The sequence below is a fragment of the Papaver somniferum genome, chromosome 6 (genome assembly GCF_003573695.1).
Source record: "Papaver somniferum cultivar HN1 chromosome 6, ASM357369v1, whole genome shotgun sequence".
NCBI lineage: Eukaryota > Viridiplantae > Streptophyta > Magnoliopsida > Ranunculales > Papaveraceae > Papaver > Papaver somniferum.
This window is the reverse complement of record NC_039363.1, coordinates 36,960,127-36,977,482: the sequence shown is the minus strand read 5'-3', so window position 1 is coordinate 36,977,482 and position 17,356 is coordinate 36,960,127. Positions and strand designations below refer to the sequence as shown.

The 17,356-nt window shown below is 33.4% G+C and overlaps 1 protein-coding gene across 1 annotated transcript; it reads right to left on the bottom strand.

The window, feature by feature from the left end:
- Window positions 1–10,072: 10,072 nt before the first annotated feature.
- On the bottom strand, window positions 10,073–12,441 carry LOC113285590. Its single transcript, XM_026534423.1, has 4 exons — window positions 12,186–12,441; window positions 11,200–11,274; window positions 10,953–11,093; window positions 10,073–10,640 (listed from the first exon to the last, which is right to left on the bottom strand). Exons 1-4 carry the CDS (start codon window positions 12,354–12,356, stop codon window positions 10,317–10,319), a joined length of 711 nt encoding a protein of 236 aa, XP_026390208.1. The 5' UTR covers window positions 12,357–12,441; the 3' UTR covers window positions 10,073–10,316.
- Between the last annotated feature and the right edge of the window lie 4,915 nt (window positions 12,442–17,356).

Sequence of the window (17,356 nt, the reverse complement as noted above, 5' to 3'; positions counted from 1 at the left end):
TCAACAAGAGGGATTTAGGGCACACTGATTCATTTGGATCTACAAAATTTTGGGCGAAATACTTCATTTCATTTGGAGCATCTCTTATTGAAGAAGATAATCATTTTAAATGGTTAAAGTTGATTCCGGTTCACACCACCATTCATCACTACTGCATCTACAAAAATTGGGTGTCTTTGCAGTTCATGGCTCTTTCTCTTTGCGATGTACTTGCAATTGGTATCGTCATTTGTATTTTTTATTTGATTATCTTGTATTTTGGTGCTTTTGATAATCTTGTAAGCAATCATGTAATCGTCATTTTGGTTTGAATGAATTGAAATGTGATTTCCATAAAAAATAATAATAACAATAATAATAATAATAATCTCACATAACTACTGATTCAAATGTAGCCCGAAAATTATTTTAATTTTAAATACTAAGTCGGTTGCTAACAATTGCTACTTATCTTCTGATTAGTTCAAATATATGCTTCTCTAATTTCTCTAATCCTCTATTATAATCGGTAGACTTATTAAAATTAACTACCAATTATGTCAAAACTAAGGTATGAAAAAGGAATAACCAAACACAATTGGTAGATAATTATCAATCTTAGGTACCGATTCTGGTCGATGTTCTCGAGGAATGAAGAACACGATCATAATCGAGATAAAAACTATAGCGAAACAACCGATTATGACCAGTATCGGAAACCCTAGAGAAAAAAAATCGACCAATTCATTCTATTCAAGCAATGAAAATTCAAAAATTTAGTAGAATCTTACCTTATTAGAGTCATTTAAAATTAGTGGAGGGTTTGATTATCATAATTAGTGGATGATTCTACTTCATCTCCAACGTCTTTGTCGTTTTCTTCGTCATTTTCATTAATAATCTCTTTCCATTTTAATATGTTCCAAATTTTTGGATCATTTACAGGGTCAGATTGATGATACGATTGCTTCGTTCGAGCTCTTGAAGTTCATTAGCTCTAGTCATCGCTATATAAAAGAATCGACGATAATTTGATTCGACAATTTAACGACGGCCATGAATTAGATTTGAATTGAACGGGGAAAAGAATCCCTCCAATCCTCAATCGGTAGACAAAAAGAAAGAAAAAAAAATGCTTAAAATGAAAATACAAAACAAATTAGTTTAGATTTTATTAGTGAAATTTTTTACCGGTATTAGAACATCCTATATGACAATTTCTTTTTGGATTGCCTTCAAAAATGCCAATCTAATTAAATAGGTACAAAATTGATAACACCAACGTCAAATTGTCCTGGCGGAAGAAGAAATGAAGTCAGCACACCTGTAAAACTAGACGGTTAGGGTCACTTCCATCAGCAGACTTCCTTCTGGCTCGTTCGGTCCCATTGTCTTTGTTAGAGATGCTATTCTTATACATATGTACCAGATAGCATTGGAAAAATGGGATCCCACCCTTTTGTCCGATTACAGTGACCTTTTGAATTTTTGTTTGGTCACGTTGAACGTTGCCCCTGGTGGGTCCAACTAATTCTGATGCGCAGGTTGATGCAATAGAGATGTACATAAACCCAACATAATTTATCATCAGGTGGCGAAGAAGAAAGTAGTACGAATACAACCAGTGGACAAAGCTCACATCGTCACACGACGGGCAAAAGCTCATCCATTCCATCTATTTATCTCAGTGAGAAAACAATAACGCTTCTCACGGATGTTTAGAAATTCGTAAGATATGTTGGAAGAACATTGAACAATTTATTGAGAATTTTGAAGTCCAATGATCTATGACTATGAGTATCTTCAATGGTGTTTGGATATATATATATATATCGTACGTGGAGATAAAATAAAACCAAATTTATTAGTATATCCCACAATAATTTTAGATGTATATTTATGTTTTTAAAACCATTTCCAATGGAATTTGAATAAATATTTAGTTATCTTTTTTTTATAAATCAAATCCGATAAAAATAATTTAACATTTAGAAAAAAGGTGGCGTGGGTATGAATGAGAGCCTTTAAAAATAGATACTCTCGTTCAAACTCAAATTATCAAATAAGATAAAGTTTTACTTATACAACTACCACTGGAGAGGATATTCTTGAAAATAATTTCTAAACTCCTAGGTAGTATGAGTTTTTTTAGATACCCAAACTCATACTACTTATAATCTCTCTACTCTATATCTTCCTCCTCTATTCTCTTTCGTCTTGCTCTCCATTGGAGTTGGATCTCATGAGTAGGTTTCTTTCATTTTCTTGCTTTGAAATTGGTTTATAGGATTAAGATTTAGTGTTATTGTTTCTCTTTAATGTGTTGTTGTCGTTTCGGCTTTCTCCTTGGTTTTCATAGCGATGTTATATGCGCTCTTATAACGTTTCTTCTTGATCTTTATGGCCTTTTTAATGTTGGGTATGTCATTGTGAAGAGCTTCTTCGAATCACACCGGCAAAAATTGAATCTCGTTTTCAACAAAAGAGATTTAAGAATTCCGTTGGTTTTAGAAGTTGTCATGATTAATACTATGAGCATAACACTTTCTTGTTTTGAGAGTCATCTTTTTCTTATGAAAAATATTTATCAAATGGTGGGATTTTATTCCAATCCTCTTTCTTATTTAATCGTATTTCTACATGTATTTGAAACTTTTTTTCAGTATTCCAACTCTCTTCTCAAAAGAAGATTTGAATGTAGTTTTTATTACTTGTAGTCTTGTTCTTGATGTTCTTGACCATAATATAATCGATTTGAACATGTGAATAAAAATGAAGAAAATTTTGTAAAAAAATAAATAAAAATAACTTGTGTTAGTTGATTTTTTATTTTTCTTTGTTGAAGCAGTGTTAGATGGTGTGGTCTCCATCCAGGGTTTGAAATGTATGATCCATGAAAACCATAATGCGTCTCATATACTTCAACAACTTCAAATAAATAAACGACATCTCATCTATGTATGTTTTCAACTTCTAAACCGATCTCTATAACACCAAGCGAGAATGATAAATTCGCTTTGGGAAAAATATCGAAATGAATCCCGATAGAGATAAAAGGTGGGTCCAATTTGATTACAGCAATCTCAATATTAGAATGACACACCAAAGGCCACAAGACACGATTTATTTTCAGAAGAAATCACGATATGTTTTTTAATGTATCTAGATTTATTCAACTACGAGGTGGTAACAATTAGATCTCCAGTAATAAAGCCTTTATAACACAAGTTATTGATTCTCTGGGTCTTCAAGATGCGGGATTTGAAGGGGCACCATTTACTTGTTCAAAAAACAGAAAATGAAAAGTCAATATATGTGAAAGGATTGATGGAGCATTATCGTTCCAGTGGATACATATATTCCCTGATACAAAGGTAAGTCATCTAACCAGGGTAGGATCCGACCACACACCCATACTCCTTGATACAAATCCGGAAACAAAAAATACTCAAAAAACCATTTAGATGCATCAGATCCTGGTTATCTCATCCTATTTTAACTTCAATTGTGGCGGCATCTTGGAAATTTCACGCTACAGATTCCCCGACAAGGAATTTATAAACAAACCTTAAAGCTCTATCTGCTGACCTGGATCATTGGAATTCAAATGTCTTTGCTAATATCCACAAAAACATAAAGAAATTAAATAATAATATAAAGAACATCCATAAATCAAGAAATTTATCTTCCAATATAGATATTCTCAAGAATTTATAAGCTGAACTCGGAAAATGGTACGAAATCAGAAATGATTATTACCATCAACTATCCAGACATAAATTCTTTAAAGAATATGATCAGAACACAGAATATTTCCATGCCTCTGCTACAAATAGGAAGAAAACAAATGATATACACACCCTTCGAGAACCTTCGGGCATTTGGCTTTCAGATTGAGACCAAAACAACTCTCTCGTTATTAACCATTTCACATAAATCGGATCTACACAATTGACTAGCTACAACATTGATCTATCAGAGATAGTCAAGCCGTGTATTTCAGATTCAGAAAACTCCGCCTTAATTCAAATCTCATCTAAAGAAGGAATTCGGTCCACCCTGTCAAATATGAACCCTTGGGATTTCCAGGCTCGGATGGATTTCAACCGGATTTTTTAAGGAAAAATGGGGAACCCTGGGTATGAATATTATTCTATTGATTCAATATTTCTTTAAGACAGGGAAAATGGTGAAATAATTTAATCACTCTTTTATTACCCTCATCCCAAAAATTTCTACTCCACAGACACCGACGGATTTTAAACCCATTAGTCTTAGCAACACCATATATAAAATTATCTCAAAAATGATAGCCAACAAGCTAAAACCCATTCTAAATAGAATTATTTCACCTAATCAATCAGATTTTCTTCCGGGGAGACAAATCATTGAGAACGTTATAATCACTCATGAGCTCCTACATTCAATGAAAACTTCCAAAGCTAAAAGAAAAAGTTTTTTGGCTCTAAAAATATATATCTCTAAATCTTTTGATAGGGTGGAATGTCCTTTAATTAAGAAAGCTCTATCTTATTTAGGTTTTAGTGACGCCTGGGTTAATTTAATTTTACAATGCATTTCCACCATTTTTTTCTCTATTCTTCTAAGTGGATCCCCAGGCCCAACCTTTTCTAGTTCTAGAGGAATTAGACAGGGAGACCCCCTATCTTCGTACATTTTTCTTATTTGCATGGAGATCTTATCTAGACTCCTTGAAAAAGCAACAGAGGAAAAAAAAAATTCAGGAATGAAAATAAATAAACATGGCCCAAGTATATCATACATATTCTTCGCAGATGATTTCTTCCTACTCACTAAAGCAGACCTGGTAGAAGCAAAAAATTTATTGGATATTCTATCTTCTTTTGGATAAATCACGGGGGAAATGGTAAATCTCCAAAAATCTGGAATTTATTTTAGCTCAAAGATTCATCCAAAACATGGAAAATCAATAGCGAAGATCCTTAAAATTCCATTGATGACAAAAAAAAAAGATAGATATTTTGGCACCCCTCTTTTCTTTGATAAAAACATAAAGGAAAACTTTGAACCCCTTCTCCAAAGATACTAGGCGTCTTTATAAGGTTGAAAGGCCAAGCTGTTATCTCAAGTGGGAAGGACAGTCCTAATTCAATCCATCCTCCAAGCTTATCCAACTTACCAAATGCATGTGCTAGCTATTCCTAAAGAAACTCTGGATAAATTAGATAGAATTCAAAGAGATTTTTGGTGGAACAAGGATGAGTCGAAAACAAAATGAGGTTATATAAAAGCATGGATTAGCATATGCAAGACAAAATCTCAAGGGGGCCTAGGTATTAAAAATCCTCATAAATTCAACATAGCTCTCTTAACGAAATTGGCTAGTCGGCTAATGACAGAAAAAGATCAATTATGGGTGAAGTTGCTTGAAGCAAAATATTACCATAACTCTAACCCCATGGAGCCAATAAGAAATTATGAACTTTCCTGGATTTGGACAAGTATTCAAAAAGGTCTAAGTATCATTAAGGAGAATTTTGTTTGGAAAGTGAAACATGGAGCTAATACTAAGATTTGGGAGGACAACTGGATACCCTATTCAGATAAACTTCAAAAACCGAGCGATATAGAAGATACTTCATCGGAAAAAGTTCAAGACTAATAAATTCTGAAGGTTTTTGGGATATCGAAAAATTAGACGATCTATTTTCTACATAAATAAAAGAAAAAATTGTAGCTATTTCACCAAATAAAGGAGAAGCATATAAAATTAGATGGAAACATCATCAATCGGGATTTTTTTCAACCAAAAACATTTACAATTTTACCATTAACCAGAATCGGGCTTATGAATATAACATAGATTTTCCTTGGGAGAAACTTTGGAAAACACAAGTTATCCCAAGAATTAAACTTTTTGTATGGAAATTATATCAGAAGATCCTTTATATGAGAAGTAGACTAGCATCTCATAACCCGGAGATGTCTCGAGAGTGTCCAATGGTTTGGTTGTTCTTTAGATGCAGTAAACTCCCAAATTCACACGGATTTGATAACTTCTTGGATAGAAAAATGGATTACAGATGCAATTTTTTTCCGCAATTTATTGAGAAAATTGAAACAATATTATGGTTCATTTGGAAATATAGATGTGAAGTGGTCTTTGGAAATACCGTCCCAAACCCAACAGTTTTAATAGATCATATTAAGAAGTTTATGATCTCTTCGAATATCAAGGATAAGAAACAAACTTATTGCATCCAGAAAGTAAAGGGTATAAAACCTTCATGGTCCAATATTAAGACGGATTGGATAATATCCATAGATGCTTCTTACAAAAAAAAGAGGACCTATTAATGAATTTTTCTTTCATGCATATTACAGCAGGTTCTGAATGGGCTTCCTCGACCCTTCATGCTGAAGCGAAAGTTCTTCTAAAGACGGTAAAATGGCTAGAAGAAAATTTATTTTCTAGCGTAGCTATCGTCACAGGCCGTAAATTTTTATCAGTTTCCATCATTAACAAAGACAAAGAGAATTCTTAGTTAGTGGAGAATACTATAGAAGAAACTATTACCATTCTAGGAAATCTTCCTCAATCTCAAGTTAGATATATAAACAGGAATCACAATGAAGCGGCGAACTCGATTGCTAAAGAAGCGAGGATCAGAAAATTTCAGCACAGGTCAATGCATATGCACCAGCCAGTTCAAAAAGAGAGCATTAGTTCTATTTTGATAAAAATGAAATTATAAACTTATTGAATTATTTTGTTTAGTTTAATATACCTAATCTTTTTATCAAGAAAAAAAAACTACAAATTGATTTCGAGGAAAGATTCCTTCACACTCTTAAATTCATATTCTCTCACACTTTTATGAATAAAACTAAAAGGTGGCGTAGTTGGAGCTAATATTTTAGGGGATACCTATCTTACAAAGTTCTACATCTATCTTACAAAAACAAATGTATTTTGCCAAATCCGATGGCTATGCATGAGCCTTCCATAGCGACCCATTTATTTTGAAGTGTGGAAAAGTGCCACACTGCGATATCCACACACAAAAAAATGGCATTTCGAGATCTTTATAGACAAATATATCCCCAAAATACTAGTTTCACTTATAATACCGTTTAAGTTTTATTAATAAAAAACAACTCCCAAAAATACGAGATAATGTAAATTTATGAGTGTATAGATATAGAACCCTCCTTAATTAACTTTTAAGAGTGTAATAATGGATATGGAACCCTCCTTGATTAAGTTTTAGGTTTCGATAGAGTAAACTAACAAGTCTCCGTGTCCCCTCGACTCTTCAACGAAGGATCTTGTACTGCAAGCTAACTGTTCTAAAAGTAGACCAACCTTTAATATGGTATAGCTAGCTCTTCTCAGTTTCTCTTTCCAGATCTATTGGAAGTAACCACTCGAAGATTCATAGAGTAGGGTATGAGATGAAAGAGTAGGGTATATTCATTATTCAATACCCCTGGTATTCAAATCTTATCAGGTATGAAATATCAATCAGCAACGATCTCATATATAAATTTACACTTTGAGTTTCATTATTCAACACGCGTAGCAATGATCTTATCAGTAACAATTCATTAAACTGATTTAGCAATTATAACCAAGTAAAAAAAAGGAAAATTTCTTGTTTGGTCCTAAGCCCATAAGGTTATTTATAGTAGGGTCCAACCAGAATTTTCTTTTATCTAAAGGTCCATAATTAATTAAAACGTGAAAATGACCACAATACCCTGACTACCAAACGTGTGTGTCTACATGCTCATTATATCGAGTACATATCTGCTACACAGTTTATGAAATTTGAGTACATATCCGCTACACTGCTTACATAATTTGAGTACATATCTGCTACACTGCTTACAGGTTAAAAAAAAACACAGGATCTCTCTAGTGCTCCACTCCCATTGGACCACTTCCTCCAAAAAGCGCCAACACTCGTAACATCAGACATATTGAACCTGTAAATGTGACCAAAATGTAACAATTAAAACATAACAACAATCAATATATGAATAACAGAACAAAAATGAATAGTACAAGTAATATGACAACATCAAGATTAATGCTACCTAACGATGGTTCAGTTTTATTTCGGTATTCCATATATGTGTTGACAAAATCATAAGAATTAACTGACTAAAATCTATGTATAAAACAGATTCAAAGAGCAACTTTTTCAGTATTCAATATATATATTGTTAATTCACTGTCTAAAACAACTCCATGAAGAAAAATAACTAAATCGAGAGTCTTATTTCAGTATCGCATATATGTACTTATGGATGAAACAACAACAAGTGATAAAACTAAGAATAAAACATAATCAAAAAGCAGTTTGTATCAGTATGCCACATATGTACTGCTGATTCATGAACTAAAAAAACAACTGCATGGAATGAATCTATAAAAAAACAGAATCGAAAGAGTATTATTTCAGTATGGAAGATATGTACTTATGGATCAAACAACAACAAGTGATAAAACTAAGAATAAAACAGAATCAAAAGTAGTTTGTATTAGTATGCGACATATGTAATGCTAGACAATACCCTTGAAACAATAAACAAGCATGATTTTCTTAGAAAATAAAGAACGAAAATAACAAGAAAATCAAATTGAGAGTTCAAATAAGCTAAAAACATCATAATCTAATCAAAAAATCGAATAATTACGATTAAGATTCATAAAAACAGTACGTCATATACGTACTGATGGTTAATACACAAGCAAAACATATAGATGCATAGTAAACACAGAAAATCAGTACGTCATATACGTACTGATCGTTAATACATAAAACCAAACAGAAACAAAACCAAAAGCCAACAAAATGAAACTAAAATATAAGATCTCCAAATGAAACGAACGTAAAACTTGATTTTATAACTAGATCTGGACTATTTTCATCAAAAACCACCAGTACATCATATACGTACTGATGATTAATACACAAAAGCAAATTAAAAACAAACCATAGACCAACAAAATGAAACTAAAAAATCAGATATACTAATGAAATGAACCTAAAACATGATTATGTATCTAGATCTGAAGTATTTTTATAAAAATTGAAGTAAAAAAATTAACGAATCAAGAATAAAGATCGTAAACACACAAAAAACCGAGTTCAATTCCTATTTCCGTAACCCAAAAATCTTAAGTCTTAATTTCTCTCCAAGGAATCAAGAGATATATGTACTGCTGAATCATACAAATTAAGTGATGAATCCATGAGTAAAACAAAATCAAAGCCGATCTAAAACCTAATAAATTAATAACAAAAACTGTAAATCATCAAAATCAGTTTATAAAGCTAGGTTTTTGTCAGTACTGCAGATATGTACTGTTGGTTCATACACAAAAATGAACTGAAAAAAATCTAGAACCAATAAAATGAAACTGATATAATCAAATCTACTGACGAAATGAACAAAAAAGGTGATCATCCGTCTAGATCTGAACTATTTTATAAAAAAATAAACAATCAAACATAGAGATCAAAACATAATCAAACATCCATAAAACTATTAGATACTAGAAACCCTAAGATAAACATTACTAGAAGAAAATTGATTAAAAAAAAACCTAGACTAACATCAACAGTAAGAAAATCAACTGACCAAAAACTTCATATAAATAATCGAGCTTGGATTCGGGGATCGATCTATATCTTGCAAAAATCTTCATGGGATTATCTCTTCTCTGATAGACAAAACGGGAGAGAACGAAAAAAAGAAGAAGATTTTCTCTACTAGCAGCGAGAGGAAAGAGAAAAAAAAAACGAATCTGGAAAAAAATGGTTCATCTAAAGTTTATATTCTATTACACTATGGGGTATTTTGGAGATATCAAAAAAAGTACATGACTTTCTCACACGTATATGGACCTGGAGTTAAACTTTTTGGTCCAATTTCTTTTTTTATTTAAATCTTTGGACCTCTGGTTACTGGGCTTTAGTGGATGGACCTGCCACTAACTAAGACTACTATATTAGTACCTATTAGTAATTCCTACAAAAAAATAAATAGTAAATTCATAAGTTTATATTACATAACCATGCATGCATATACCTATCTATATATTTATGTGCATTTTCCATTACATCGATTACAAAATTGGTAAACAATAACGTACCGCTTTATACGGCTGTGTATCGCCACCTATGTCCGTAACGGAAACGCTCTAAGCAGCACCTTCCGACGAGATAAAAGAAGAAAGAGAGAAACCTCTCAACAATTCTTCAGAGTTCATCGCTAACTAGCTAATTAATAACTACCTACCCTAAAACCATCTTAAATTTTCTGGAAGGGTTTGATTTTGATTTCTAAGAAAGTGGTGCTCTTTGAGGAGCTCCCTTTCTCCTACTAAAGGAAAAAACATTACCAGGGAAAAACCCGTTTCCTTTCTTTTTCTTAACTAAACCTACTGAGGAATCTTGCGAAATACCAGAATTGTTACTGGAACAAGATGAATTCTTGAAACCCAATGGGTGATCTTCCAAAATTGAATTAGGAGTTATATCATCTTCTTCTGTTATGTCTGAACCATCCATTTGCAAACCCTCGAACTGCGAGAACTCGAAATCGGATTCGTGGAATCTGTATAGTATGCTTGACAGGTCTCCACCTTGTAGTACCACGTGATCAACCTGCATTTCATTTCGTTTTCGAGGCGTACGTGTTATTAATAATTCAAAGCTAAGCTCTCAACTTAATCTCTTTCGATAAAAACAGATACTCAAAAAGTTTTTTTTGTTTAATTGCACAATTTTAAGGTACGGGTCAAGGATTATGAAATGTAGGAGTAAGTAACTATATATATATATATACATGCTAAATTTCACGAGGAATACAAGATGAAGAACGAAAACCGAAATTAAACATCTAGTGTGATCGTACGGATCAATCATATATTAATCATTACTTGTAAACTAGTGTTATTAAGTAACTTAAAGATATACCTTGCAAGAAAGTGAACAGAAGTGATATTTCTCTTGGAGAATTCTGTCACAGTTGTAGCAAATATTGGCGGAACCCTTGCAAGCCCTTGTCTGAGGCCTTGGGTTCAAAAAGATTACTTTCGCACTGTTTATAGTGTAAGGCTGCAAAAACATAAGTGTGATTTAACAAACATGTCTTGAAATTTTAAAGATTATTATCATTGGTCAAACACAATTCATCTTCACGGACTAATTAAAATTCTTCTACCTGAACATAAGAACAGTCGATAAGCTTCTCGAGATCATCCAATCGAACCACATCGTTGTAAACGTACCGTCGCACCTGTACAGCAACTTCCATTATTAGTTAAGACTCAAACTGGTTTAATTTAATTATGCAGTTCTTAATTTGATTTTTCGCATGTAAACGTCTACAATTTGAATTAAGCGATGATAATCATAACAATGCAGAGGTATGATACCAAGGATATTTTAGTAATTTATGAGCAAAAATGACAGTTCCTAGGCACTAGGGCAGCATCATTGCCATTGAGGGTGAGGTTGAAGAAACTTGAATTATATGTTTTAAATTCAGTACAGTAAAATTATTGATGGAAGTAAAGAAGAAGGAAAAATTGGTCAAACTTTCACTTTCATGAAAGCAACGGGAGCTAAGGAACCTTACAGAAAATATGTATAATAGTGATTTTCTAAAAGAGGAAAGAAACAAATCTAAAACAGAGGGAATCAATGGAAAATCAGACAATAAAATACAAAATTTCCTAACAAACAATACTTCCAAAATTTATTCAACAATTACAAACAACATACTATCAAAATTAGGTAATTCATATGAAATGTTCAAGGAATTGATGGATTTTATAGAATCAGAAAAACGGAAATTGGATTTGGAATGGAATTAATCAACTAAAACAGCAGTGGATAATATAACAAAGAGCTTTTAAGTTGAATTGAATTAACAGTAAAGAGTAAAAGCAAAACATTAATTTTCTTCTCTAAATACTATGAAATTTAGTTCAAGAACAGCAAGATCTTTTGAATAGTTAATTTACAACCTCAAATCACAAAATTCAACAAACAAATGAGTATAAACAAACAAAGCACAATTAATCAAAATGATAGAGCTAAATTTCAAGAAACAAAAGAAAGAAAAACAGAGTAGAATTTGAATATAACCAGAGTAGTGATAGAGAAATTGAGTAAAAGTGTGTTTGTAAGAAAATGAAACTGAACCTGTATGAGTGGATGAGAACGATGAGAAGAAACACAGTGAGGGCAAATACTACGAAGACAATCCAAGCAGAATACGTTCTTCTCATTTTTCCTGCGATTCTCGTGGGTCCCACAATTTGTAAAGAATGTTTCAGCAATTAAACCTTCTAACCATGCTGGTTTCATCACCATGATTATGCCTGAAGAATCAATGAATCAAATGATCAATTCTCTTCTTTCTCTCTCTCTGTCTCTCACCTTAACCAATTTTACCTGCAGCTGCACTCTGCACAGAGGTTCTTTTTGAAAAAACCCTAACTCAGAAACCTCAGTTATTTATAGCGTGATACGTGGTTTTGGACAAAAGGCGGTTTAATTCATTAAACACAAAATATAAAATATAAAATTATAAATTTACATTTTTTATTTTTATTTTTATTTTAAATGAAAAATGAGAGGGATGGTGATATGGTGTTTATGGCGGGAACACAGCAAGCGCAGGTACTTTTTTCTGCAAAAACTCTTTTTTTTAACAGGTTTTGTTTTCTTCTGATTATCAAGTAAGGTTTTAGGATTTCGAAATATTACTGGATTTGCCACATTACTCTGTGGAAGCTCTGTCTATTTACAGATCAGTCCTTAACATAAATATACATTTGCTTTTCAGTACCGATAAATTGTCGTTGTACCTTTCTAGTGCATGATTTTTCAAACAATGACAGCCTGGAGAATATGATTGACATAAAACGGTTAAAACTTTTTGACATGCATTAAAGTCACGCTGGTTGGTTTGATTACCCCTAATTACAGAAAAATTACTTGGAACATTGGAAACAAAAACATGTTATCAACTCAAAAACTTGTCGCTCCAGAATCCCAATGGATTTGTCTAATTACAATTGTTTTTTTATTCTAGAATTTATGTTGGTGTTTACTTATTCGTTTCTAGGGGCTATCGCTTGTGAAGTTATTGTTTAGCCTCCAGCTAATCAAAGCTCCAGTCTTCAAATGCTGTTTTACCCTCGTCTATCTGTTTGTCTCTGTAAGTTTTGCAAACCTGGAAGGCAGTGTAGAAAGTAAGCTCAGGATTTGAGAAATCGGATCTCATACATTTCCATCTCAATCGCCGTGTAAACCGAAACAAAGAAACTAGGATGGGACAAAGGAGAGCTGTTACATGGGAGCGTGGCTAATGGCCCTCTTCAACAAAAGACCTAAGCCAAACAGGAGGGACAGACCAGTACATAGACGACTTGTTGTTTGTTGCGCATTTAGCTAGTTCATGAGCAACATACCTACAAGTTTTAGGTTGAAAAGAGAAAAAGAAAATAAGAAAAAAGTTGAATGTCTTTAAAGCCGGTATCAGTTCTAGGGATTCCATTTGAGAATGTTTGTTGAAAGAAACATAACATTGTTCTATATTCCATTACAATGAAAACCATTATCAGGCCCATTTTTCAATTTTTTATCATTCAAAAACCCACAAATGGAAAATTTAACGCATATCCTGTTTTTTCCATGAAAACTATTTACAAACCTAGATTTTGCAAAATTATCATTTTATTAATTAAAGAGAAGGAGAAATAGTTCTTAAGGGATCCTGGAAGTTACTCTCATTAATTTCCTCGTAAGTTATTCCTAAACTTTAATATCGATTGCTTGTTTCAAAAGGCGATTTCATGATTTTCAGATCAATTTGATGAATGGATTTGATCGTGGAATTGTATATATCGAAAAATATACGAGGGTTAATCGGGTAATATGACTAGTTTGACGGTGGACGAGAGGCTAATAAAGAACAATCCTTGCCTAAATTTTTGACAAATATGAAAATCGGAAGATCACCTCTACCCAGCTGTAGAAACATAGATATATCAGAATTTTGTATGTCTCTAATTCGGCATCAGAAGTATATAATTCATATTTTATATTCCACAAGAAAATTAAGAGCGTATCATATACAGTCTTGAAAGCTTGCCCAGCTGAGCTTTCAATATTGAATCTATAACGATTGGACAACTCCTAGATGGGTTGACCAATGTTATAGAGCAGTATTGTCCCCAAAATGTCATTGGTACTTAAAAATGCGAGGAGTCTAACAACCACACCTAACAATTCGTTTGGAAATCTGAGAGGACTTACTCCAATATACTTTCTACAGAATCAACTAGACAGTCAGGCTCAACCTAGAGAAAAGTATATCAAAGAGTTTATATCTCTGTTTCACAATGTAATCAGCGAATCAAACAGAAAGAATTCTGCAAGCCTGATTATTATGTGAAACAACTTGAACGGTACCAAAGACTAATGTTTAAGTGTCAATCCATTTAAATCAACAACCAAAGGTTGAATTATCTAATTGATTGATATTAACGCACAACTTGTGATATTAATTATATAACAAAGTATAATGCGGAAAAGAAATAACACAGACACCAAAATTTTGTTAACCAGGAAACCGCAAATGCAGAAAAACCCTGGGACCTAGTCCAGATTGAACACCACATTGTATTAAGCCGCTACAGACACTAGCCTACTACCAATGAACTTCATACTGGACTGTAGTTGAACCCTAATTAATCTCACACTGATTCAAGGTACGGTTGCATTCCTTACGTCTTTGAACCCAGCAGGATACCACACACTTGATTCCCTTAGCCGATCTCACCCACAACCAAGAGTTGTTACGAACTAAAGTTGAAGACTTGATAAACAAATATGCCCCACACAAGAAAGTCTATTTGAATAGATAAATCTGTCTCTCACATAAATACCTACGAGTTTTGTTCCGACTTTTGATAAATCAAGGTGAACAAGAACCAATTGATAAACCGGACTTATATTCCCGAAGAACAGCCTAGTATCATCAATCACCTCACAACAATCTTAATCGTATGATGGCGAAACTAGATATTGTGGAATCACAAACGATTAGATGAAGGTGTTTGTGATTCCTTTTTATCTTGCCTATCGGAGATTAAATCTCGAGCAAATCTTAGAGAAGATAGTACTCAAACGATAGAATCAGACAAGATTAAAACACGCGACTACAAAGAAAATAGTTGGGTCTGGCTTCACAATCCCAATGAAGTCTTTGAAGTCGTTAACCTACAGGGTCTCGATAGAAACCTAAGGTTAAAGGAGAGTCGACTCTATTTTATGCAATAGTAACACACAGGAGGTGTGGAGATTAAGTTTCCCAGTTGCTAGAGTTCTCCTTTATATAGTTTTCAAATCAGGGTTTGTAATCCAAGTTACCTTGGTAACAACGCATTCAATATTCACCGTTAGATGAAAAAACTGATTCAACCAAGCTAATATCTTTCAACTGTTAGATCGAACTTAGCTTGTTACACACAAATGAAATGTACCCTCATTTAGGTTTATGTAACCGTACCCAAACGTGTACATCATGTTGGCTCACAAATAGTTAACCGAAGTTAGCCATATGATTACTCTCATATCAACCTTATTCATCTTAACCATAACTAGTTCAAATGACTCAAATGAAACTAGTTAAAGAGTCGTTCAATTGTTATATTCTCATAAAAGTATACAAGAACACAATTGAAGCAAAATCACTCGAATCAGTTCGTGAACATTATAGCCACGGTTTGCAAAGATTGCTTTCCTTATTTTATAAATGTTTAAGTTCATGTACAACAGATTTTAGAAAGTAATCTTCAAGTATGCAAACAGGTACACATACTTAAGTAGCCGGACCGAGTTTAGTTACGCCAGTACGCGTACGGGTGCGCGTACCAATTCACACTTCCAAACTCCAACAGAAATTCACGGACGTGAGACTTCCGCCAGTATGCGTACGGGTACACATACTTTCCCAGACATCCAACAACCGCCAGTACGCGTACGGGTACGCATACTTCAGGTTCCCGATTTTGGACTTACACATAAATGTGAGAACACGTTATGTTTATATAACATGGTTACATGGTTCTAAACTCTTTATTTCAATCATTGAAGCTTTATTAGAGGATGACAATAGCCGTTTTCACACATTATTAACATCAAAGCAATTTTCAAGATATTGAAATAATCATAACGAAACATTCCAAGTCTACACCAAATGATTGTATCACGCAAACCATGTAAGATGTTACTCGGAAATTTTCACATGGTCATATTCTGACATTCGTCAAGAATATAAGATGAACTTGGTCGAAGCGAAATCTTGCCAACACATATTTCGAGAAACATGTAAGCGAGATAAACTCAGCTCGAAAACTCAAATGTGTATAATAGAAAACTATATCATAATTCGACATGTCTCAATATATGAGATAGAGTAGAAATAGACTTTCCAAGGGATAGATGAGTTTCAGTCTCCACATACCTTTTGAGGTTAAAGTTCCACAAGCTACCCTTAGTAGTTCTTCGTCTTCAAATGATGAACGTCGTGAAGTCTAATGCTCAACTACACAATCTATGTACCAGTCCGAGACATCTATAAATAAGCTAGAAATCAAGACTTATAGTTAGGATCACTAACATTGACAAACATGCTTGAGATAGCAACGCATGCGAGTTCGACCGAGCAGTGCTCTAACAATCCCCCCCTTTTTCAATTTTAGTGACAAAACTATCAATACATATGGATTACAAAATAAATAAAACTTTGTAGCTTCTCATCCAAATGCTTGATCTCCTTGGCATCTTCAACACGACTCGAAATCTTCGTCACTTCCAAGTACTCCGTGATCCTAAACGTGTTCAACTCAGCATCATAGTTGTTGAAGATCCGTAGCGATAAAAATGAGAAAACAAATGCTCTCAATCATTGTTATACATTGTCATAGTATTATTACACAGCATCGAAGTTCGATTATATCACAACTTTGACAACAATACTATGGTGATATGTATCACTCCCCCTTAGTCAATACTTCATATCGACATGAAACCCCCCCCCCCCTTGCATAATGATCCGTAAAACATGTATTTGTAGTATGAAACTACACATTAATTCTCCCCCTTTTTATCAATATAAATTGGCAAAGGTACGAAAACTAGTGGGATCCTCATGAAATTTTCATAGAGATACTTCACGGCCAAAAGATAATAACATACCAACTTATTTAGATGCAATCATAAAGCCGAAGCTAAATGCGTTTATCAAGGAGTTTATAAAGATGCAAGATAACCCCTATAATATTCCACAGTCGCACTCCCAC